Genomic DNA, 24,844 nt, shown 5'->3' with positions numbered 1-24,844 from the left:
GGGTAGATCTCTCCAGTGCTCCCCCCCCCCAGAAGGTACTCAAGGGGCACACATTACCGGCATCTCTTTTTAAAAGTGTGGCACTTACTGTAACAACTTCATGGTGGGTACTGGCACCTGTTTTTCTAGAAAAAAGGCACTGGGTCTCCCCCTGCCTCTCTCCTAGAATGGCTCTTTTTAGCCTTGGCTAATCCCTGACTGAAAAAGGGACGTGGGTGGCACTGTGGTCTAAACCACAGAGCCTAGGGCTTGCTGATCGGAAGGTCGGTGGTTCGAATCCCCGTGAAGGAGTGAGCTCCCGTTGCTGTGTTCCAGCTCCTGCCAACCTAGCAGTTCGAAAGCATGTCAAAGTACAAGTAGATAAATAGGTACTGCTCTGGCAGGAAGGTAAACGGCGTTTCTGTGCGCTGCTCTGGTTTTGGTGTTCCGTTACGCCAGAAGCGGCTTAGTCATGCTGGCCACATGACCCGGAAAAACTGTCTGTGGACAAACGCCGGCTCCCTCGGCCTGTGAAGCGAGATGAGCGCCACAACCCCAGTCGTTCGCGACTGGACTTAGCGGTCAGGGGTCCTTTATCTTTACCTTTAATCCCTGACTGAGTTGGGATGGATGACTTAAGATGGCATACCTCCATCTGAGCAAGGTTGAGGGATTTCAGCTGATGTAGGCCTAGCTGAGCCCCGACTCAGCTGGAGATCTGACTATTCCAAACCTGGCTCATCCCAGCAGATCTTGGGTTTGGATTGCTTCCTCAATCTTTTTAGAACTGGGTAAATCTTGGTATCTTGAGGAGGGGCCAGAGTTGGTAGCAGAATACGTGCTTTGCAGGGTTTCTGTTTTAAGTTTTATTCTCTTCTCTCTCCATGCCATGGTCCTTGTGAAAAATGTCCATACCTCAAAGCTGCTATTTTCTCCAGGAGAGAAATTGTCATTATTAATGCCAGTATTATGGCTTCTTCTCTCCTGGGGCATACAGTAACTTATGTGTTCTGTGTCTGACACCAGGACCATGGGATGGAGGGAAAGCATGTAACAGAATTTCATTCCTGCTCCTCCCACACATATAACTTACCGGTAGGTGTAGTTTGGCCCTTAAGTATGTAACCCCTGGGAAAACTGGTTCTGGAGGTAATGATGTCACCAGTTTCCACTCAATCTTTGTTGCAAACTGGCAGAACCAGTTTCTGCTCAACTCATTATGGGAGAGAAGATGATATACCTAAATAAAACCTGGCGAATGCACTTCCACAGCGAGCTCACCTTTTAAATTATGTAAGTTGTGGGCATCCAGACTGTGAGCGGACAGCATTAGGCTTAGCCTGATGACCATTCTGTAAAAGAGCAGGGTCAGATACATGACTTCAGATGCATGTAAATTTCAAGGATATCCCTTTCCAGCACAGACATGCCTTTTTCCTCAACCTGTTTTTGACGTTTTGCCAAGCATGTAGATTTACTGAGGAATGAAGCACATGTTAATTTCCCTCACATCTTAAAATAGTTGTACACTGTTCTTTTAAAAAGGTTTTTCCCCCGAAGCTGCTCAGAATATGCAATGTTTCAGGTATCCCTCTAACAGATGAAGAAAATTTCCTTCATTTTAACAAACACCCACGAGATACTTAAAGCTGATTGAAGTTCCTTAGGAGCACAACATTGCTGATATGAGCTGGTCTGTGACCGTAAAAATAAATTCATTCATTCAACATTGCTGATAAGCTAAATCATGAATTTAGCTGAGCTCTGTTAAAAAGATACACTCTTTTATCATTTCCCTTTTTAGATTATGCCTGTGCTCTCCAGAAGGATATCCTCCTTCAAGGACGACTGTATCTTTCTGAAAACTGGCTCTGTTTCCACAGCAACATCTTCCGATGGGAGACCACAGTAAGGCCTGTGTGTGTGTGTGTGTGCGCGTGCGCATGTGCCTGCAGTGACTCCTCAGGACTGACCCTACCATCGGGCATAGTAGACTATGGCCTTGGCCAGCAAAATTGGGATTGACCTACCATTAAGCAAAATGAGGTGGCTGCCTGAGGTGGCCTTGCACTTCCTCAAGTGTGGTGATAGATGCTGTCCCATTGCCAGTGTTGAAGTGATATTTAACTGCCAGTTTGATTGTCTTCTGGACATGGGGTGGGGGAGGGATCCTCCTTTGCCTCAGGTGGCAAAATGTTTTGGGCTAGTCCTTACTTTCCTAAAGTGATCTGTACCCCACTTTTTATTGTGCCCAGAATTCTCTGCCACACCTAGAAGGTTCTGCTGCAGACAAGTTGATATAGAAAAGGTTCCTTGTGGATAGCAAGTCTGAAGACCAATGTTTTGCATACTATGACATACTATGTCTTTATAGCTTTCGTCTGAGGTCTTAACATTGTTTTACTTCATGTGTGTTCTTGAACTTCAGATTTCTATCGCCTTGAAGGATATCACCTTCATGACAAAAGAGAAGACAGCTCGGCTCATCCCAAATGCCATCCAGATAGCAACTGAAGGGGAGAAGGTGTGGTGCTCTTTAATTTATTCTTTAATCTTTTTCTTAAAAAATACTGAACTGTCCTGGCTCCTGCCCAGCACACACAGACAGAGATTCTTATGTGTAAGAAAGAAAAAAAGAGATATTTATTCAAGCATGTAACAGTACCAGCTTGGCAGCAGACACACAGTTCAGGAATTCAGGAATCAGACAAGATGCTAAGAACTGGATGTAAACAATGATGGTGCCCCAATTGTTTCCACTCCCCACAAGCCATGTTTTTAAATACAAGGCATGGCAAGCTCACTTGCAGGACTTCCTTGCTTTGTGGGAATGTCAAGATTGCAAGTGCATGCTTTTCTGAGGTGGGTGGGTCTGCTGTCTTCTACATCCCTCTTGCATCCTCCTGATCAGTTGCTGCTACCTCCTGATTTGCCCCACTGCTCATCTAGTTTTACCTCCATTCTTAACCCAGCTGAGTTCTACATTGGCAACACTGAGACTAAGGAAGAGGAAGGTGACAGCCAGTGCCACCCCCTGGACTCAATATAAGTGGGGGCTATCCGAAGTTGATGGGGTAGTGCCCCATTTGCCCTAATGACTTATGTGGCAGTCAACCCTGTTGGGCTTTTGTTGTTCAGTCATTCAGTCGTGTCCGACTCTTCGTGACCCCATGGACCAGAGAATGCCAGGCACGCCTATCTTTCACTGCCTCCCGCAGTTTGGCCAAACTTAGTGCTTAGTGGGACTTATTTCTGATTAGATTTGTATGGCATAGCAATGTAAACATTTTATTTTGTTATTTTATTTATAAACATACTGCTCATCTTGTAATATCAGGGTGATGAGCACACACAATAAAACCATAAAACAATTAATTTGAAATACACACATTTTTCAAGCTAAAGTGTCACCCCAGCTACTTTTTGTGATCCAAATATGGATACAAGCATATAATAGTGATTTAGATAAGATATGCTCAAGTTTCTTGAGACATCCTGGGGCTCCCAAGTTCAATCAAGTATGAGACGATGTGTGCAGAACTTGGTATATACACGATGGAATATACACGATGGAATATATACTTGGTATATACACGATGGAATATTGGGTGTGGGCTAGCACTATAAAATAATGGTTGCGTTGCCATTTCCGTTGCCAACCTTTGAATGTGCTCTCTGACTTACTTAAGGACTCTTATAAATCCAGAGGATTCCAACTCTTACATAGCAAAATCAGATATATTGGTATTGACTTGGAACCCTTGTATAATTCAATTGAGCAATATATTCATTGCAATATTCAAACCAGATTAAGGGACATTGAAAACAAAACATCGAGTCAGCTGTAAATAAAATTGCTCCATCAAGTTCTATGGTATAAATGCAACAGATAACAGGGTCACTTATATCTCAAAATTAATAATTCCAGTCCAAAGCAGGCCTTTATGTTAACCCGACAGAATGTTTTCCCCTCAGCTTTTGTCAAGGGCAGATATTTAAACATCCCCAGAAATGATAGACATTGTGGATGTTTTTTGAATGTGCTGGACACTGTAGAACATATCCTTTTCTATTGTCCATTGTACAACCAGCTATGCAAACACGTGCTATCCCCCTCTTTGGCTAGTCTAACACCATGGCACAGTGAAAATATCAGATACTATCTGTCTGACATTAACCTGGAAGTAACTGCAAGGGTGGCTTAGTGTTTGTCAGTAATATCTCTTAGAGTGGTGAACGGCACTATTTAGCGGGAAGAAATCCCAATGAAATTCCGTGTCATTATAATAAAGGTTTGGTGAAGTACCGTAAGTAATTAATTTAAGCACAATTTAAAAGCATGTTATGCAAATCAAAACAGCTCAGCAGCAGCGTCAGAAATAGCCCTTCTCAATAACAGACGTCCCAAATGCCTGTGTGAACAGATGTGTGTTAAGTTGTCCTCTGAAATCCACCAGGATGGGGACAGCCTTATTAATGGAAACAAAATCAACTGAAATCATGTAGCCTTAGTTCCATGTATTTTCTTTGGGATGAGGATATGCAACATTCAGATCATTTTACAAATTGTACACATGATTGTCATCTTTCTTTGCAGTTTTTCTTTACTTCATTCAGTGCCAGAGACCGAAGCTACCTCAATATCTTTAGATTGTGGCAGAATTCGTTGTTGGAGAAGGTAAGCTTTGATATGCTTGGGAAACGTCTGCACTAGCCATTTTTTAAAATGCTTGAATTCTAACATATATTGCTAGTTGTTTGCCCTTGCACTCTACAACTAAGTTCCGAGACCTGCATTTGTTAAGTTATGCATTCTTGAAAAATCAGCACTGGATATCAAGTGCTTAAGGTTGCTTGTGGGCAAGATTGGTGTGACTAGATGTTAATTGAAAAACATTCAGTGCAACATTTGCCAGAATAAGAAGTCTATAGCTGTGGCAGGCAGTAAAGTCAATCTTGAGATGATAGCTAAGTACCCTGCCCAGTGCTATGGCATTTTTGGTGATATTTGGTTCATAAATAAGAGCTAGGAAACATGATGTCATGGGGAAATGGCATAAATGGAATTTAAACATCTCCACTATATAACAGGGTTGGAGAGAAGGGAGGTAATTATTTGGACAGGTGGTCTTTAGTGCTTGAAGGTTCTTGAGAGCCTTATGTTGCATTACTTTTTGCATCAGAACAGGTTTCGTCAGAGAGTGAATTGCCTTCACATGAGGTTATGTGAGGGCAGTGTGAGCCCAAGGCTCCTAACTGTGTGCTCACATAATGCCTACCAAGGTTTGGCATGAGGCCTGATGTATTTCTGCTTTGGGTTGTGGAGAGATCTTAGTCACACACACACACAAATCATAACAAAAGCATATTGTGATCTATAAGGATATGAAAAGAAGGGAGAGGAAATCTTTCTCAGCCTGAGCATTGTATTCCCCTCATGGGCAACCTGTTGTGGGCCACATGTCAGCAGTGGTTTAGGCCAGAGGCCAAAACAGGTAGAGCATTAGATCATGCGACTCTTAACCTACAGTATGTAGCAGGGATGGGAAACCGGTGACCTTCCATATGTTGCTGGACTTCAGTTCCCATCATCCTTGACCTTTGGCCAGGCTAGCTGGGGCTGTTGGGATTCCAATAGCAACCTAGTGGCCACAGGTTCCCCATCCCTGCACCATACAGTAGGCTGCATTCCAGCCATGGTTTCTGTGCACACACCCAAACACCAAAGGTCAGAGGTTTCTATGCATACATGTCTCCTCCAGGAACACAAGGATAGGCAAAAGCACCCAAGGAGGCTGCAGAGTTAGGGCTGCTGAGGGGATGTGGCCTAGAATGTGTGATATTTTAATGTATTTTGATTTTTGTTGGAAGCCGCCCAGATGGGTGGGGTATTATTATTATTATTATTATTATTATTATTATTATTATTATTAATAATGATGATAATAATAATAAGAAAGAGTCCTGAGGCCTCAGAACCACGCATGGCCCCTGGACTTACCTGTTACCAAACGTAATAGTTTCCAAATGAGGGATTTAGGCATCTTTATTTTAAAAACTGAATTGAATCCTTAAACATGTTTTGGTTTATTCTAAAAATATTCTTAGAAGGACTTAAACTGCAGTTCTAAACATGTTCAGAAATGCCACATGGCACACTACTTCCCTAAAATAGGCTGTTTCAAGTACCCGTAGCAGGTGGTAGATGACATGTTGAAATATTCTCTCCACGTAAAAACAAAACAATAACCCAAACATCTAAGCTTCTCTTAAGCGTACTAGTTTGTTCAGGGATGTTTTTTTTAAAAAAATATATATAGGAGAGAATTCAAACATACTGGCCACTTGAGTTTAGTGGGATGAGAAGGAGCCACACCGAGCCTTGTGTTTCCATGCTTGTCAGTGTAACAAACATGGCAATGAGAAAATGGAAAGCTATCACTTTCTTTTGATTAGCCACAGTTTAATGTGTCATCCAAACCCTAAACTGAATCTGCTTACTCATTTGGTAAGGGTCTGAGAAATATATTTAGGAGAAAAGATAGCTCTCTTGAATTGGTGAACAGACCCACTGTTTTGTTTGTGAAGCAGCTTTTCTCTTGTGTTTGAAATACATTGGGAATTAGGTACTTTGTGTGTGTTTTCAGCTACCTAGATCATCCTATTGTAGGTTTTCCATGTTTTTTTTTTACAGCTATTGGGTCTTTTTAGGTGTTTCTTGTGCACTCATAATCTTCCTGTGATTGAGGGGATTCCCCCCTCCGACTACTTGCAGCTTTAGTGTTTTGGTTAGAGAAACTGAAGAGAACTGACACAACAGGATTAGACAACATTCCTTTTAATACCAGGTGCTGTAAAGCAGTAGTGGGACCCAGAGGCATACGGTTGCCAGTGTGAGAAACAAGATGCTGGACTAGGGAGATAGTTGTTTTGGTTCAGCACCAGGGCTCTTACATTCTTAGCAAAAGATAGTTCATGCCTGTGGGGTTGCATATGCAAGTGCAGAGGTATTTTAATGCTGGATTCACATTTTTGAAGGCTGAAGGTATCTTCTCACAACCATAAGGGCTATAGACTTAAAGAAACATCAACAAAAGGAATTCCTTTCATAGCAAGCAAAGTTGAATGTGTCCAGGGAGATTGGTTGTTAGCAGGCAGGCGGACAGACACACACCTCTACTTATTGTGGGTGGAAGGCATATATATCAATGGTTGATCAATACAAATTTAATAAATTTAATAAATAAACTATTTATTATTTATTTATTACATTTTATACCAGACATAGGAAAACTCGGCCCTCCAGATTTTGGGACTACAATTCCCATAATCCCTGAACACTGGTCCTGTTAGCTAGGAATGATGGGAGTTGTCCCAAAACATCTGGAAGGTTGAGTTTGCCTATGCCTGTTATATCCGCTCTTCATCCAAGGATCACAGGGAGGTTTACAATTTAAAAACACAAAAATTAATAACATAGTAACAAACAAAACAATCACCCCTCCCCACCCCCAGTTTAAAAAGCCATAGAATGTTTAATTAGCCAAAGGCCTGGGAGCAAAGGAATGTTTTTGCCTGGTGCCTCAAGGTATGTAACATTTGAAAGGCCTATAAGATAGTAATCAGCCAAAGGCCTGGTTGAAGAGGAACATTTTCACCTGGCACCTAAAGGTGTATAATGAAGATGCCGGCCAACCCCCCCCCCCTCCCGAGGAGAACATTCCATAAACAGGGAGCTGCTGTGGAAAAGGCCCATTCTCATGTTGCCGCCCTCCAGACTTCTTGTGGAGGAGGCACACAAAGAAGAAGGTACACAAAGAAGGGTCCAGGTCAGTTCATATGGAGAGAGGCGGTCCTTGAGGTATTGTACTCCAGAGCCTTTTAAAGCTTTATTGGTCAAAACTAGCACATAGAATTGGGCCCAGAAACTAATTGGTAGCTACTGCAGGATTGGTGTCATATGCTTGAACTGTCTTGCCTTGGTGAGCAACCTAGCTGCTGAATTCTGAACCATCTTCAGAGGCAACCCTACGTATAACGTGTTGTGATCATCTAACCTAGAGTTTACCAGAGCATAAATGACAGAAGTTAGGCTATCCCTGTCCAGATAGGAACATGGCTGGGCCACCAGCCCAAGCTGATAGAAGGCACTCTGCACTACTGAAGCTTCCTGAGCCACAAGCAACAGCAAAGGACCCAGAAGTACCCAAAGCAAGCTATGTTCCTTGTCCTTCAGAGGGCGTGTTACCCCATGAAGACCAGGCAACCTCCCATCCAACTGGTCTAGGGAACTGCCCACTAACAGTGCCTCAGTCTTGTCTGGATTGAGCTTCAGTTTATTCATGTTGCCCTGTACTGTACAGGGTTTCACATTCCGGAATCTGCAGTTTTCTGGAAGATAAAAGAGTTTCACAGCAAATGCTATGTTATTATTAAATTATCATGTAATAAAATCATAAGCAGTGTGAATCTTCAATCACAGCAGCTGCTTCACCAGCCTAGAAAGGAAGGCAAGTTGAGGGGCAGACATGGCAAAGGGTCTACTCTGGAAGGGCTGGTACCGGTTTGCTTTTTCAGAGGTGTCTGGGCCTTCTAGTCAAGTGTGATTTCCCCTCTCTATTTATAGCCTGCACACCCCACCCCCCTAATGTATGTGCATGTTAGTGAAAGGGTTAAAAGAGAAACCTGATAAGGAAGCTCTGCCCAGGAATGCTGTCAGTGTTCTTTCCCTGCAACAAACTGTGGCTTGACCGGCTTTCAGTGGAACTAATAGCAGCATTAGTGTACTAAGCAGCCTTGAAAACAGCTCCCCTGAGATAGTGTTAGAGACTTAAGGCATTTTTAAATGAATTGTGCATGAGGAGCAGAAGATAAATTATCTCAAAAGCCGGGTAACCACATCTGTTTTCCTGTCTATCCAGGTGTTCTGTGGTGGGGAGGAACCTACTCGATAGATTCTTAGGAATCCTGAGCCGTATGTTTTCATATAACCTGCTTACCTGTTTTATTGGTGGGAGGGCCCCAGGAACTGAGCAGGAGCAAAGTACGTCCCACTTCCAGCTCTGAAAACAGACCTGCCCATTTTTCAGCAGCTTGCAAAGTGCCTATAGTAGGAAGTTACATAAATGCAGCTCTTTCTCTCCAGCGCTTTTCTTCATGACCTCTTGATCACTCCAGGTTGTTTGCCACTATATTGCGGAGGCATTTGTCTACAGGGGTGGAGTGGGGGCAGTGATCTTCCTTTTTATTGCGTTCTACTTGTGTAGCCTGGAAACTGCTTCCAGTCCAGCTTGTAAGCCATGTGGCCATGAGAGAGTTCTTCGGCACTTCAGGAAATCCTTAATGTTATGCAATGATTTCAAAGCACGGGAGGTTGTTGAAGTACACTCTGCCAACTTTTCCCCGAAGATGTGTCCAGTTTCCTGAATGCCACTATGAAGTTACTTTCATTATGGAACTGCAAATGTAAGGTTTCATTTTCTTTTCATGCGGCAGGTTGCAGGTGAATAATGCAGGGAGAGTGGGTTAAGTCTTGCGTGAGAAACCTGGTAATCTTAAATCTGTATTCTCCCGAGGGAGCATTTTATGTGTATTGGTAACTTGTGAATATATTATTTGACGGAAAGTTTTCTGCCATACTCCTGACTTACGTGGCATGCTTGAGCAAATATTTTCTACCGGCTCCATATGAATGGCAAATAGTTACCATTAATTCATTAGGAAAGCTTGAGTTTTCATGGTGAATGAGTTACACAGTATAGTTGGAGCATAAACGTTGTGACTTTGCTTGTCTGATTCCTGTTAGTGGATATATCACCTGATTGGAGGTTGGGATTTAGGAGGAAAAAAACCTTAATATTCCTTTAATGGGTGTAGCTATTTCCTGAACGGCCAATTCATTTACAATGGTGGCATCTATGACTAGTGCTGTGCACAAGGGGTGTGTTTCTGGGGGTGGGAGGAAAAAACACACAATTTGAATAAAGTCAGGTAAAGGGAGAACTTGGTGAAGCATGCACAAATAGTTCTCTAGGGACTTACTGTCTGCTGAAGGAATGTCTATATATTTGTAAATCAGGGTCAGGGGACTTGCGATCCTCCAGGTGTATTGGGGCAGCTCCTACCAGCTCCAGCCAGGATGACCAGTGGGAGTTGAGAGTCCAGCAACATCTGGAGGGCCACAGGAGGTCCCCCACTCCTGTTGTAAATAAAATCAAATATTAGAAAGCCAATCCTAGTGCTATGACTACTCTCAGTTCTATGCATGGAACAGCACATTTCCATGCCCTTCTCACTTCACCTGAACATTGATGTGGGATTAAACTGGGAGAAGTTGTCTAGGGAAATCTGAGACCCGCCTCTTTATGTTAGCAAAAGGGCCTTGATGGGACATGAGGAGTGGGGAGGCTGCGGCTGGGTGAAGGGAACAGCAGGACTTAAGAACCCTCCCATGTGAGCAGACACACTCTGTTGTTGTTGTTTGTTGTTGTTGTTGTTGTTGTGTTGTTCAGTCGTTCAGTCGTGTCCGACTCTTCATGACTCCATGGACCAGAGCACGCCAGGCACGCCTATCCTTCACTGCCTCCCGCAGTTTGGCCAAACTCATGTTAGTAGCTTCGAGAACACTGTCCAAGCATCTCATCCTCTGTCGTCCCCTTCTCCTTGTGCCCTCCATCTTTCCCAACATCAGGGTACACTCTGTTGTATCTGTCACTAAATTTGTCATGTCCAAAGGAGGCTAAATCCTTTAGCTGTGCCCCTGGAGCTTTTCACTGCTTGAGGAAGTGGGGGGGCACATAACGGTATGATTGATCATTCATCTGAGATTCTCTCAGTTTACTTATCTTCAAAACCAGCTGCCTGTACTTTGACTGCGAAAGACCCTTGATTGTACAGTAGCTGTCTTCCCTTCTGGGAGGGCCAAAGTTCATTTGAGTGGCATATCAGTTTTTCTCAACAAGGCAAGTACATAGAAGACAAGTATAATTGTTTTTAAAATCTCATTTCCTCCACATTTTGAGAAGCATTTTATAGAAATGGCAATACTTTTAATAGCTGAAATGGAAAATGTATGAATTACTTGGTTACAATTTGCACAGGGCAGCACCGTGGGAAACTCAAGAGCTCTCGGGTTTCTCAAGTTTGCTGTTTTTATGAAACTTAGAATACAACTAAAACTTTTAAAAGCAGTTTAAAAACAATTTTCTAAAAATAGTTTAAAACTTCTAAAACAACAACCAATAACTCACTCAGTAATTCCAGTATTGCCAGGAAAAGATCTTTCAGCCACCAAATGCCTAAGTAAACAGAAATGTTTTTAGATTCTTCCTAAAAGTTAATGAGAGAGACAGACATACCTCACTACTTTGGGACTATGTATGCTAGGACTAAGATTTTGAACTGAGCCCAGTGGCGCAGTGTAAGCCATAGCTAAATCATAATTTTGCTTGGAGTTTTGTGTGAACAGGCCATTGGGTGTTTCAGTTATTTGCCACAGCAACTGTGACCGCCACTCCACATGAAATGTCAACTGGCCCACGCTCAAGGTCATATAAACAAATACAGGCAAAGAGGGATGAAAAAATAATGGCGAAAAAGGGCAAGAAAGCATAGGCCTCATGCTGCTTGCCTTCTCTGCTAACATCTGAATTTAGAAATTCTGGAATGTTTGGTACTGGTTATGTTACAGAGTTTAGTTTCTTTAGAACTGATGTATTTGGAATGAGTGCATTATAGACTTGTGACACCTTTTGTCATTTATTTACAAATATACAAGCAGATCATACTGGTAGCAAATACAAGGCTAAGACAGGCAGCTGACCCTGCATCCAAGTGTCAGAGAGGGACCCTGCACCTCCAGAAGCTTCAACCAACTTACCGCTCCAGATTCTCCCTCTCCCTCTCCCTCTCCCTCCCTCCCTGCCTCTCTCTCTCTCTCTCTCTCTATCTGTGTGATCTTCTCTCCATTTAAAATGCAAATCCTAGCTCCAAACTGTTTCTCTGCAACTCTTCTTATTTATTACATCTATAACCTGCTATTTCACAATGAAACCGAAAGTAGCTTGATTGTAGGCAGTCTCCAATCTTCATACTGACCAGAGCCCATGGCGTGCTTAACTTCAAAAAGGTTGCCGCATTGTGTGCTTTCAGACTATTCCCTTAACTCTGAGAGGTGTCATCTTCCAAATTCTGATTGGTACTGTATTCCATGGCTATCAGAAAAACAACATTTCTGGTCATTAAGGACCATTGAGGTTCTTTAGTTAACAATCCTGGCCACTCACAGTGAACAGAAAGTGCAGTTCACAATGCTATTGTGTCACATCTCAATGAGATGGAGGAAATCTTCTATTTCTCCTAGGCTAGGGGAAAGCGTATTTGGAAAGTGTTTTAATGCTTCTGAGGTTTGTCAGTAATTAGGTACAAATGGCAAGCGTACATATGCTTTAGTGAGTTTTATGCCACTCTGTGCGTCCTGCTTTAACATTAAACATGTAATCCTAGTACAGTACCTCATTTCAAGGCAGGTTTGTGAATATGTTCTGGCAAGGAGGAGACAAGGGAGAAAACAGTTCAGTGGTGGTTAAGGCATAATCAACATAGGATCTGATTTTTTTGGGTTAACGTAGTGAGCTATCTTTGACTCCTGTGTTTGAGTTGGATAACTCTACATTGCTTTGGTTCACATGCTATTTTGCTGTTGTCACTATGCTTGGGGCCTCTTCAGCAGTTGAGTGAAGAAGCCACTTGACCTGAAGACAGCTGGCTAAGAGGGGATTGTGGTATTGTTGTACAACTAATGTCAGCTGAGAGGATGCAGCTGTTCACATAAGTTAAAACGACTTGGATAAGGTTTTTTTTTTTAATTTCAGGAATTGGTGTGGGAGGGGGCAAAGACTATAGTGGTCTTGGATCCCAATAGCCATATGGAGAAGTATCGGGAGTGTACTGTCTTAAAGATAATTAATCTATAATGATGGGTTTGTATTGTTAGCTTTATGTTAGAGTTGAAAATGGGTGTTAGAATGAAAACTCTGTTTCTCATTTTTAATTAGAAATGCAGATAGGTATACTGTGGATCATAGATTGAACATTACTAGCAACTGGGATTTTTTTTTTTTTAAAAAAAAGCGAATAAGAGCATTTGTTACCTTTGCTTAAATAGGGTATAACTCTAAAAGACAAGCCATCTACTGTGGTTACCGACCAAGCGTACTTAATTTTTTTGTTTTGTGTTTTCCAGAGACTGACCAAGCAAGAATTCTGGCAGCTTGTACAGCAAAGCTATGGCTCTGAGCTGGGCTTGAACACGGAAGAGATGGAAAACATTTATTCTTCATCGGAGGAGAATGGGCAGTCAAGGTAAGAATATGCTGCAGATTACCACAAAGGAAGGTACATATTATTGGCACCCCATTTTATACAAGTCATTTGAAAGGCTACTATTGAATGCACATAGAGTTTTGCTTATTAGTGGTGTTTTCATTTTTCGACACGATCTTCTTCCTATGCAGATATAAAGCAGGTATAACTTCTATTTTGCCCTTCTAATTCTGAGCTAGTTTAGAGATTACCACTTGCTTGCTTAGATTGTTGAAAAGGTTTTACCCACGATGATGCTGGGTTGCGCGTTCAAGCAGTAGCAGTAGCAACACATGTATTGCCGGTTGGATGCCAAAGTATATCAGGAACTTTTAGTGCAAACCATGCAGCAATGGCACTGCTACGTGCAGGTGTTGCATAGGGTAAAGCAGTGTTTTTCAACCTTTTTTGGGCAAAGGCACACTTGTTTCATGAAAAAAATCACGAGGCACACCACCATTAGAAAATGTTAAAAAATTTAACTCTGTGCCTATATTGACTATATATAAAGTAATTTTTCAATTTTTCCCACGGCACACCAGGCAACATCTCGCGGCACACTAGTGTGCCACGGAACAGTGGTTGAAAAACACTGGGGTAAAGAGCATGTAAATGTTAGCTGGCTTCCATGTTTTTCTGCTACAGGGGTAGAGGCCTTTTGGCAACTGCATGGGCAAGTGATGATATCAAAACCAAACTGAAAATGAATGTGTGGAAGTATGATGCTAAATATCCAATGAAAGGTGTTTTCAAGGATTTAGCATATTCCTTTTTGAAGGTGCTATTTTTACTTGTCTTGGGGCTGACACTTACCTAATAAGATCGTATGTACATTTAGCAGCTCAAGTGCAAGATCTACTTTATCTGCTCAGGTTTCGTGGGAAGAGAAGGGAAGCTCATATTTTGGGTGTCCTTTGTGGAAATTGTTTATACTATGGATTAATTGAGTGACTGGACTTCTGTGTTAAATCAGTTTTCTAGTCAAAGAAGCTCTAGGAAATGGATGGGTATGATTCCTTCTATTAGCGCCTCTTGGTGTGTGCATGCATAGGCACACGTGCATGTGCACACACAGACACACACATGTATTTTTGCTTCATGTATGTTAAGTAAAACGGTTGAGTTCCTTTGGTTGCAACGGCTTGAGCAGACATTAACTTCTGTCACATCTGTTGTTTCACAGTAGCTTTAAAGTGTGTTTTTGCTTTCAAAAGACAAAGCCTGCATCCCTTATTTCAGCTCTTGACAATATCAAGAAGCTTCCTTGTTTGTGAAAAATGTAGTTTCTATAATATTACAGCATAGCAATTTTTGTTGCATCCTTCACAATATTGTATAGAAATGACTTAATGCTTTTCTATACAATATTGTGGTGAAGGGTAGAATACCAATTATTCTCATCTTTAATGGTGCCTATAGGCCAGCCAGCCTTCTTCAATACAGTGCTCTCCAGCTATTGTGTACTACAATTTCCATCAGTCCAAACTGGCACAGCTATTGGAGAAGGCAACCATAACCCTTCTTCTGTTTTGTGTCTGTTTATGTCTGTATCCCCACATTTGGGGGATATGCATTAGCAACCCTTAACACGCAAAGATTCTAGAGTCAAGTTTCCAAGAGGCTCACAACCCTGTCCTTCTTGCTGATTAAACACATTTTTCAAAGGCTTGCTTATAGGCTTTCTGCTCCTTTCCCCCCCTAGCCACTGTGGGGCAGCAAGAAATTCCTGGGTCTGAGAAGGTTAAAACCTTTCCTTTCCTAGTTTTTGGATCAACATTTAGTGTTGGCAGCTTTCTATAAGGAAATGATGTTTCTGGTGAACATGATAACCACATTGAAACAAAATGCTGCCTCAACTTCTAGTGCTATGGGTGCTAAACCACCAGAACCTGAGAATTATACTATACCACTCCTAGGGGCTCAGGAATCAATATGACCCCATTTTCTTGAGTGTAGTGACAGTACAACATGTGCTTGAGAGTGCTGCTAGCTAAGAGGCTGCTGTGGATCACTGGGAGAAACAAGGACAGTGTCTTGCACACCCAGCAGTGATGATGTAGAGAAACGATGTCTTTCATAACCCTTGATACCATCCCTACTATTTGCATGCATGGGAATTCCAGATGACAGTATCTCATCTGTGCTGCTGAATATTACCACATGCATGCCACTTCGAATTCATATCCTCTTAAACTGAGTAATGCTGCATGTTACCACTTTAAGAATCGAGGATCTGGGCCAGTGGCTGGTCTCAAAACACTTTTAAGACTCCTGTGCCATTGCAGTCCACTGATTGCAAAGGTTTGACAGAAATAGACCAGAGAGTGCAGAAGTGGGCAGTAGAGAGTGCTGTGTGCATATTGCTTGTACCATTTTGGCCACATCAGCCTTGGTTTATTCAGCTGCTCCACCTATCAAAGAGGAGAGAATAATCCAACATGGAGGCAAGATCCTGTACTGTGTTGATGAGATGCCTGCATCTGGCAGCCTACCGTAGTACCTAACAACTGCTTTTTCAAAAGGGATCCATCCTTCTAAACTGTAGCAAACCACATAGGATTCATGACTTAATTAAGCTAGACAAACACAGTTAGTGGCCTGGTAAAATGCATTCTACTCCAGTGCCTAATTTGGAGCCCAGTTTTGACTTCCTGCTTTACTTACAAGGACAAGGGATTATCCTTGTCCTTGAAAGTTTGCCTCTGTGTAGTTTCAGCCAGACAAACAATGGGGCATTTTCTTTATTTGCTAATCCCTTATTGAGGAAATTCCATCATAGCCTTCAATTCCATTAAAATCTATTTTTGGTACTATATTAATTGATGGCGAAGCCTTTCAAGCAGAGGGTAAGCTGTGATTTTCTTAAGAGAAAATCCTTGGTAAGCCTTTTAGGAACCAATAAGGGTAGTATCTACATTCTAACCTAATGTGGACTTGAGTACCAGCTTTCTCCTCTAAGCATAACCAATTTAATTAATAATAGGGAGATGACCCATGATCTTGATGTCTGGAGGACATTGTTTCTTTCTACCTGGATTATACAAATCTGCGGATAAAAATAGGAGAAGCTGTATGTTTGCAATGCTCTGGAACTGTGTGAATTACCTTTGCTATCATCACACAATTTCCTAGTGAAGTTTGAACTAACAACAGCATTTTCTCCCGGTTGGTGTGGAGGACTAATGGGATCCAATGGATTCCTGAATGCCCTGGTTTTCTTTTTCCCCAATGGATTGAGCTGGCAATCAAGCTGAGACCCAACTCTTGTTGTGAAAAAGCGAGATGCAATGGGCCATCAACATGGTTGTTCTCGGAAATTTGTTCTGATCCCTGTCTTGCTATGGACAAGTCCTGTGTAAAGTCAATCCAACAAAGATGAGAGCTCATAGCTATGCTTACTGTGTGACAGTGGGATTGGCAACGAAGGGTTATCTAAAGTAGCTGAGAGAGACTAAGTGCATATTTAGGCATTTATAAGGAAGCACTTTGACATTTGTCCAAATTCTGTCCTGAATTTAATCTCCCTTGTCGATATCTCATGCTGTATATGACTGTACAAAAGATGGTTGGAAAAATAAGCTAGAGGTAAGGAATTCTGTGCTCTATTCATACAACAAAGCAGCATTAATTTCCATCTTTATGTTACACAAGTTAGTTGTACCACTTTTGACAAAGTCTGAAAAGCTGATACTTACTCAAAGGCGCAGGAAAAGAAATGAAGTAACTTGGCGGTAAAAAGACTGGATGTCTTAAGGCTGAAAAGTTGCACTTGCCGCATTGGAATTCCAAAATGGTAAAGTACTAACAATGTATGTGAAATAAGTGTAAGTTAACTCTGCTGCTATTTTTGTCTCTGGCAGATCTAGCCTTTGTGACGAATCTGGGGATAAGGAGTCACCTAAAGCAGTTGGTGTAATTCGAGAGCCCATTGCTCAGATACTTGGAGTTGAAACGGAGTCTCTTAATGGAAACATACGGACAGAAGTAAGCTATGAAGGAGTCTCTGTACCCCCCCCCTCTCTCACCATCAGCGTACAACACTAGCAGTGTTGGGGGAAATGGGGTAATCGGGCTGACTGCGGCTTTGCCACGTCCAAAGCCTCTTTGTTTTTCCAACATGCCCTCAGAAGGTACCCTATGCTACCTTTGTAGCTCGTATAGTGAATTACCGTATTTTACGTGTGTAAGACTAGGTTTTCCCCCCCTAATAAATTATGTCAAAAATTAGGGGACGTCTTATACACGGATAGTGCCGAAGCCATTTTCTTAAATCTGAGTCCCCACCCCCCAAATAGATCTCATAGATGGAAAAATTATTTCACACTGTAACCAATGAGAAGGGAAAAGAAAAGGTACTTCTCAATCTGCCCATAGGAAAACAGCAGGGCAATAGATATGGTGATTGCTCTTCCAGTGCATCTCCCCTGCTCCCACTCCCACAATTTGTTGCTAGAATTTGTCTTATAAAAGTATTTTTGAGCAACTTGTGGTAGTCCTGCCCCACCCCCACCCTGAATTTGAAAGGGAAGTAGAAATCTATTTATCTATTTTCAGCTGCGCATCATGCGCTGTATATGAACACTTAATGAGCTTACAAATTTGTATGGGAAATGAAAAACAACAACAATGGAATCTTGACATTGTCCTTGGTAGATTAAATCTTGTTCTGATTATTGTGGCTGTGTATGCTGTGGCTGTGTATATTGTGGCTGTGTGTGCGCCTAGGTGGCGCTGTGGGTTAAACCACAGAGCCTAGGGCTTGCCGATCAGAAGGTCGGCGGTTCAAATCCCTGTGACGGGGTGAGCTCCCTTTGCTTGGTCCCAGCTCCTGCCCACCTAGCAGTTTGAAAGCACGTCAAAGTGCAAGTAGATAAATAGGAACTGCTCCAGCGGGAAGGTAAACGGCGTTTCCGTGTGCTGCTCTGGTTCGCCAGAAGCAGCTTTGTCATGCTGGCCACATGACCCGGAAGCTGTCTACAGATAAACGCCGGTTCTCTTGGCCTATAGAGCGAGATTAGTGCCGACAACCCCAGAGGTCGGACAGACTGGACCTAATGGTCAGGGCCCTTTTTTACCTTATGCAATTTAGGTTTATTGGATGGGCAATAACTTCACTTCAAGGCATGCTGATCGTTCCCATATAATTAATTTGAATCCCGATTTTTTTGCTCGGACACATTTTCAGACTGCTATTCTGTTATGATATGTACTACCCGTATCTGCTTTCACTCCCACATTTCCCACATTTTCTTGGCATTTGAAACCACTAAAGTTTTGTTAACGACAGATCTCTCATTATCTTAAAAATATATCAACATTCTGTTCGGCACATAATTCTAATTTAGTATTCACAAAGTTTCAGCACTAAGCAAAAATGTGGTAACATTACTTTACTTCAGTAACTACTGCAATAATTAATATTATATAACATTTACCCCCACACCCACTCAAGGTGCTTCATACATATTTCTTATAAATGTATAATGGAAAGTTTAAAAAAGCAGAGCTGCTGTTTACCCTTTTAATTTCAGTAGGTTTTGCATGGGAACTCTGTGCATGCTCCATTGAAAATGAACAGATTGCATGGCAGCGGTGCTTGGCGCATTGTATGCAGAAATCCAAAAACCTGTGTTATAGAACCTTTTACGGAGAATGCATATTTGGGGGCCTATGTGTTCAAGAGTTCTTTCTGCTGTTCTTTTTTTTTTCTTAATCAGGAAATTGTGAATAGTAGTGAATACAATTTTAACTGTAGCTGCTTGTAAAATAAACATGATGGACTATGTGGATGCTCTCTTTCACTAGGGCCCTGAGTTAGAGGAATTGCACTGTGATAAACAGGACAGGAGGAGTTCTCTGCTTCCTTCAGAAAGGAAGCCAGCTGATGTAGCACACCGCAAATTTTCAATACAGTCACCGGATCTAATGAGAACTTCGCTCAAGAGAAGAGCAGTGCGTCAGAAAGTGACGAAGAAGGTAAATCGTTTCCATTTCATAACAAAGTCCTTAAAACCTGGTTCCAGGAAGGGGCAGCTAAAGTAAACATGCATTCACACCAGTCTTCCCCAACCTGGTGGCCTCCATACGTTTTGGACTGCTGCTCCTATCATCCTTGACCATCGTCCATGTTGGTTGGGAGGTGTAGTTCTGAAAACTGGAGGGCACCAGCTTGGGAAAGGCTGATCCACACAACCCTCCCAACTCCTATAAATTTGAGTTACTGTTTGCTTGGCTATATTGACATAAAAGTGAGATTGGCAAGACTGGAATGTCTGGTTTCAATATTGCATTTTGCAAATGGTACATCTGTCACTTAACGGTATTAGTTGCCACAGAAATCTGTTGCTTTGGAATATGGACACTTTATTTTTAACGTAGATAAGATTCGTGTTGCATAGGCAGGAAGGGTTTTTTTTGTTAGTACTTCTGATTATTTTCAAAAATGTTTGAATGATCTCTGAACTAAAATGAATATCAGCGGTACCTCTGGATATGCACACCTCTGGGTTGGTATCCTTCAGGATGCAAACGGTGCAAACCCGGAAGTATTTTTTCGGGTTTCGCCACACGCGCATGCGCAGAAGCGCTCTACGCGTCGCACACATGCGCAGAAGCGTCAGCTCCGGTTGTGAATTCCTCGGGATCCGACCGGAGCTCTGGACGTTCAGTTTAAGCTTTCACTTCACTTTCACAGCCATCCCTCTACAGTTTGGCAGTTTCTTATGTCCTCAGCCTGATGTTAGAGAGAGGCATTCAAGGCTGGGCTGTCTGCTTCATTTTGTTCAGTCTGTGGCAGGCACCCCCAACCTTTAGCCCTCTAGATGTTTTGGACTACAATTCCCATCATCCCTGACCACTGGTCCTGTTAGCTAGGGATCATAGGAGTTGTAGGCCAAAACATTTGGAGGGATACAGGTTGGGGGTGCCTGGTCTGTGGCCTCTTCCTTTGTAAAGACCTTCAGGAGTGTTGCTGAGAAGCTTTGTCTTGACCATGTGGTTGGGAGCAATTAAGAAAATAACCTTGTCCACACTGACATCCAGGTGCTGTGTCTGGCCTAAGATGACATGGTTATATTTCTAGTTACCATGTGCAAGGATTAGCTTTTGGTGTGCCCAGAAAAGTAAGTGCCACTTAGCTTTGACATGCCGAAAGCAGAATTCTGCACATTCAGGCAGGTGTGTACGAATGATTAGCCCATACTGGGGGTAAAGGGAGTGAAAGGCTACCTTGCATTTCAACAGTCGTGCAAGTTAGTTTCCAAAAAGTAATAGGAAAAGATAGGAAAAGCTTTTAAATATAGCTACGGAACACTCACCCCCAGTTAGCTGAAATGAAGGGTTGCATGCAGTGGTGTCTCTTCGCTGAATGAAAGGCACTTTGATCAAGCAGAAGCTGCCAGCAACCAAACAGCAAGGCGTTTTTTGCTAATTTGCCTTTCAGTCTGCTCCAGTGCTGGAGAACCCTTCAGAACAGCATGGGAGGTGGTGCAGGGAAAGGGAGAATCAACAAAATCCACCATTCCCATTCTATTGATGAAAGCTTCTGCTAAATCAAAGAGCCTTCTGCCAATTGATGCAATCCATATTGCGTCATCCACTGAAGGGTTATTAGTGAATACTGTTTTTTCCTACATGAGTGCCCATTGACAGGGATCACAGGGATATAGGAATGCAGTGAATGTGCACAGGCTCAGTGTTTTCCCCAGGGGGCATTATATAGGTCTCCTTTCCGCAAGCAGCTCAGCTTTTTATAAGGGTAAGGATCTTAAAAAAAAAAAAATAGTGTAACCAAAACAGCAACAACCACCCAAGGAATATTCTTTGCAAGATAAACACTGAACCTTGTCAGGAAATATTTCCTTGCCTTGTGGTTTGTTCCTTTTCATTTCTATACTGCAACACACCTCTCTGGCAGTGTGAGCAACTGCACAGAGCGAGTAATTGCTTGTGATTAGTGGGCTAAGAGACATCTCTCTATATTAAAGTCTCCAGTGACATGTGCACCTGGTCATTATGAACGGACTGACATTCTGTGCCTTAGTACTTTTAAGTTTAATTTCCTGATTTTGATTACAGCACAAAGGTGTTCTTGCCCCCATTCTTTGCTAGTTTGAATGGATATACTTTTTTAGATTCTAAATGCAGTGAGCATGACTCTGTGGCAGCCAAAACTGTAGATCATGTGGAAAGTGAAACACTTTTATTGTATTTACTTGCATTTATCATGTGGGTCGATGTTTGCCTCTAATTACCACGCCTGGATATTTTAGGATATTGCAGTTGTCTATTGTTAGTATAGAGAACATTGCACCATCTCGGATTCTTCTCTGTGGTATTTGCTTTCAGCAGTCATTGCTATATGGACTCCACTGCACAAGCACCACATCTCAGTTTTGTACTGTAGTCCTGATTTCTCTCAGTACTGAGGACAAGATGAAGGATACTCTAGCTCTTCTTTTCTTTTCTTTTCTTTTCTTTTCTTTTCTTTTCTTTTCTTTTCTTCCCTCATCACCAAAATATGTTAGATCTGGCTTACTTTTACTTTACTTTTGGAGAATGAGAATCAATTCAGTAATTCTTTCTTCACTCTTACATATTGCAGACAGTGCTGCTATCATGCCATTGCATATATTCCCCCTCACACTCGTGTGTGTGTGTGTCATAGCTGTCAACCCTCCCTGCTGTTCCCCACTGCTATATACATAGCTGTCAACCCTCCGTGCTGTTTCCCAATGCTATAATAAGGGAATTTCCAGGGGGGGAAGGTTGACAGCTATGGTGTGTGTGTGTGTGTGAGAGAGAGAGAGAGAGAGAGAAATTAGCTGCCATAATCTTTTCCCACATCAGCTTAGAAATCAACCATAACAATACAAAACATATAAAACGTAAACAACATAACTGTAATAATAACATCCGTTTTTAAAAAAACCAAATCTATCACGGCCAGCCATAAGATTATAAATGAAGGCTACTGCTGAAAAACAATCCTTTATTTAAAAAAAAAAAGGTTTAAGAGTCCATCTGAACACTACCAAGGAGTGGTATATCTCAGGGAAGGGAGTTTCATAGCCATGGAGCCATTGCAGAAAAGGCCCTGCCCCCTGTCCCTGTCAGCTTAACCTTCCTTCCTGGTGGGCAGAGGAGGCAAGCCCTTGTAGCTGTTCTCACATTCCTGGCAGGTTCATATGGATTTAGGCAGCCCTTTAAGTAGCTTGATTCCATATACACTATTGCTAAGGGCATTAAAGTTAATTCCCAGTACTTTTGAGCTTAATTTCTCTCGGTCTCTGTCTGTCTCTCCCCCGCCAAGCCGAACTGGCAGACATAAACCTAAGAGAGCAGAGAGCAGCAATCCTCTCTTGCTGTTTAGCACAAGAGTCAGTTACCAGGTGTCATTCTCTCAAAGTCTTGAGCCTTGGTGTAAGATGAAGGAAATGCTTCTTTCCTCTAACGCTTGGCATCATGTGCTGATATTCCTGTTTGTACAGCATCATGGGATGCATTTAAGCTTTATCTGTTCATGTATAACTCTTCTTATGTTGAGATTGTCTCACAGGTCTACTCTAGAGACAATTTACTGTTCTAGAGTGGTGTACTAAATTTGAATTTTGCAAGAAATGTTTGTTTTCCTTTGGGTATGTTTTACTGTGTTTTGCCGCCTATTTGGCTAACCTCTTTTTTGTACACTTCCCCTCCCACAGATGAGGAAACATTCCCTGAGAATGACCTCCATGGAAAACTCTTTATTAATCGGGTTTTCCGCATTGGTGCGGATAGGCTGTTTGAAATGCTTTTCACTAATTCCCATTTCATGCAAAGATATTTTAGTACCAGAAACATAACAGGTAAAGTATTGTTCCTTTTAAAATTTACATTGCAATAACTTTATACTCTCTCATGGAAAAAAATCAGTTTATTTGGGACCAATAGGGTTACCATATTTCCAAAAGTGAAAATCCAGACACAAATGTTGTTGAGCTTTTCAGATGTATGGCAACCCTAGGGACCAACACACTGTGATCTGAAACCACAATTTGATGCTGGTTATTCTTATGATACTTTTCTCTGTAAAGTAAACACCTAGAATACTCTCCTTTCTTGAGAGCTTTCCCCACTGTAGATGCTCCTTCTTTGCTTGTGGATTCACCTTTTTCAACGAGCAGTGATGTATTTTTTGCCTGTATCCCCTTCAACTGATTCATGATTTTCTTGTCCTCTTGGGCTCCTACCAACGATGACAAATTATGTCACTTCTTCTCCCTTTGTAACATGCAGTAAAACCTACTTCTTTCATATTGCTGTGTTTCCCTACCCCCACTCCACATAATTGGCCACCACTGGTGAGAACAGAGAAATGTGCAACATAATGATGCCAAGAAACAGAAAAGACTTACTATAAATTACAGAGGGTAGGGTTTGGGAGAGACCTTGACATTGGCCATCACTATTGATAGTAGATCCAAGCTCCTTATAATGTGTAGTTCTATAGTTAGATGGATACATATTGCAACCAGTGACCAAAAGCTCATTAGGTTTAAGGATTATGATGATATGTGTAAATGGCTAGATGTGATTGATTACATGTTTTGGGTCTAGATGCTGTAACAACCCCTTGGAACAGAGACATTGGAGGCAATCAATTGAGGACCATGACTTACACTATTGGGCTCAACAATCCACTTGTTGGAAAATTCACAACTGCAACAGAAAAGCAGGTACGAAACTCCATTGGGGGTTATTAGTTTATGCTAAGTATGGAAGTTGCCTAAAACACCAAGTTTGTAAAGGTGTGGGAACCTATAGCAACGGCCAAATGGGCAAAATACGTAAGAACAAGAAGAAAGCATAATAATGGATCCATTTTATTGACAAGTAAGCATGTTTTATTGGATTTTGTAGATTCAAGTTAGTATTGCCGTATCTTTGTTTTAAAATGAAGTAAAGGGTAATAATGAAATACTTAAAATAATCAAATTAAGAATACCTGTTTAATAGTTTATTTCGAAATACATTATCATTTATGTATATCTCAGCCTATATACTGGCTGGGATTGTATATAATACTAAAGATAGACCATGTTTAAGTATGAATGAATGAGTGTGCAGGTACTCACAGCAAAAAAATCATGGCCACTTTACTTCTCCCCATTCCTGCTACTGCTGTGCTTCCCAGGGCTAAACCATGGTTTGGCTTAGCATTACATTTAAACCTGGGCTTATGGTTTGTCTCGCTTCAGACAAACCATGAGCTGTAGACAAGGTATGTTCTTGGCTTACTGCTCATGGTTTGTCTGAAGTGGGACAAACATTGGTTCCGACATAAGGCTAAGCTACTTATTTGTAATTAACCATGGTTTGCCTTAGTGTTGCATGCAAAGCAAGCCATTGTGCGATGACATTTTAAGCATGCTTTTGTTTCAGCTGTTTTAAGTTTATTGCAATATGGTGAGGGGAAAGATGTTTTTGCATGCATAAAATCATTATTTCAATTCTTTTTGAACTA

General features: G+C 41.8%; 1 protein-coding gene across 1 annotated transcript in view; it reads left to right on the top strand.

Annotated features, from left to right (window-relative positions):
- The window catches only part of GRAMD1C (GRAM domain containing 1C), a 60,039-nt gene that overhangs the window by 24,147 nt on the left and 11,048 nt on the right, over positions 1 to 24,844 (top strand). Inside the window, 9 exon segments of the mRNA XM_033146550.1 lie at positions 1,784 to 1,887; positions 2,408 to 2,503; positions 4,577 to 4,657; positions 13,223 to 13,341; positions 17,202 to 17,325; positions 19,147 to 19,261; positions 19,264 to 19,317; positions 23,043 to 23,186; positions 23,938 to 24,056. Coding sequence (XP_033002441.1) covers positions 1,784 to 1,887; positions 2,408 to 2,503; positions 4,577 to 4,657; positions 13,223 to 13,341; positions 17,202 to 17,325; positions 19,147 to 19,261; positions 19,264 to 19,317; positions 23,043 to 23,186; positions 23,938 to 24,056 — 956 coding nt within the window.

The sequence above is a fragment of the Lacerta agilis genome, chromosome 4 (genome assembly GCF_009819535.1).
Source record: "Lacerta agilis isolate rLacAgi1 chromosome 4, rLacAgi1.pri, whole genome shotgun sequence".
NCBI lineage: Eukaryota > Metazoa > Chordata > Lepidosauria > Squamata > Lacertidae > Lacerta > Lacerta agilis.
This window is presented reverse-complemented; position numbering and strand designations above follow the sequence as displayed.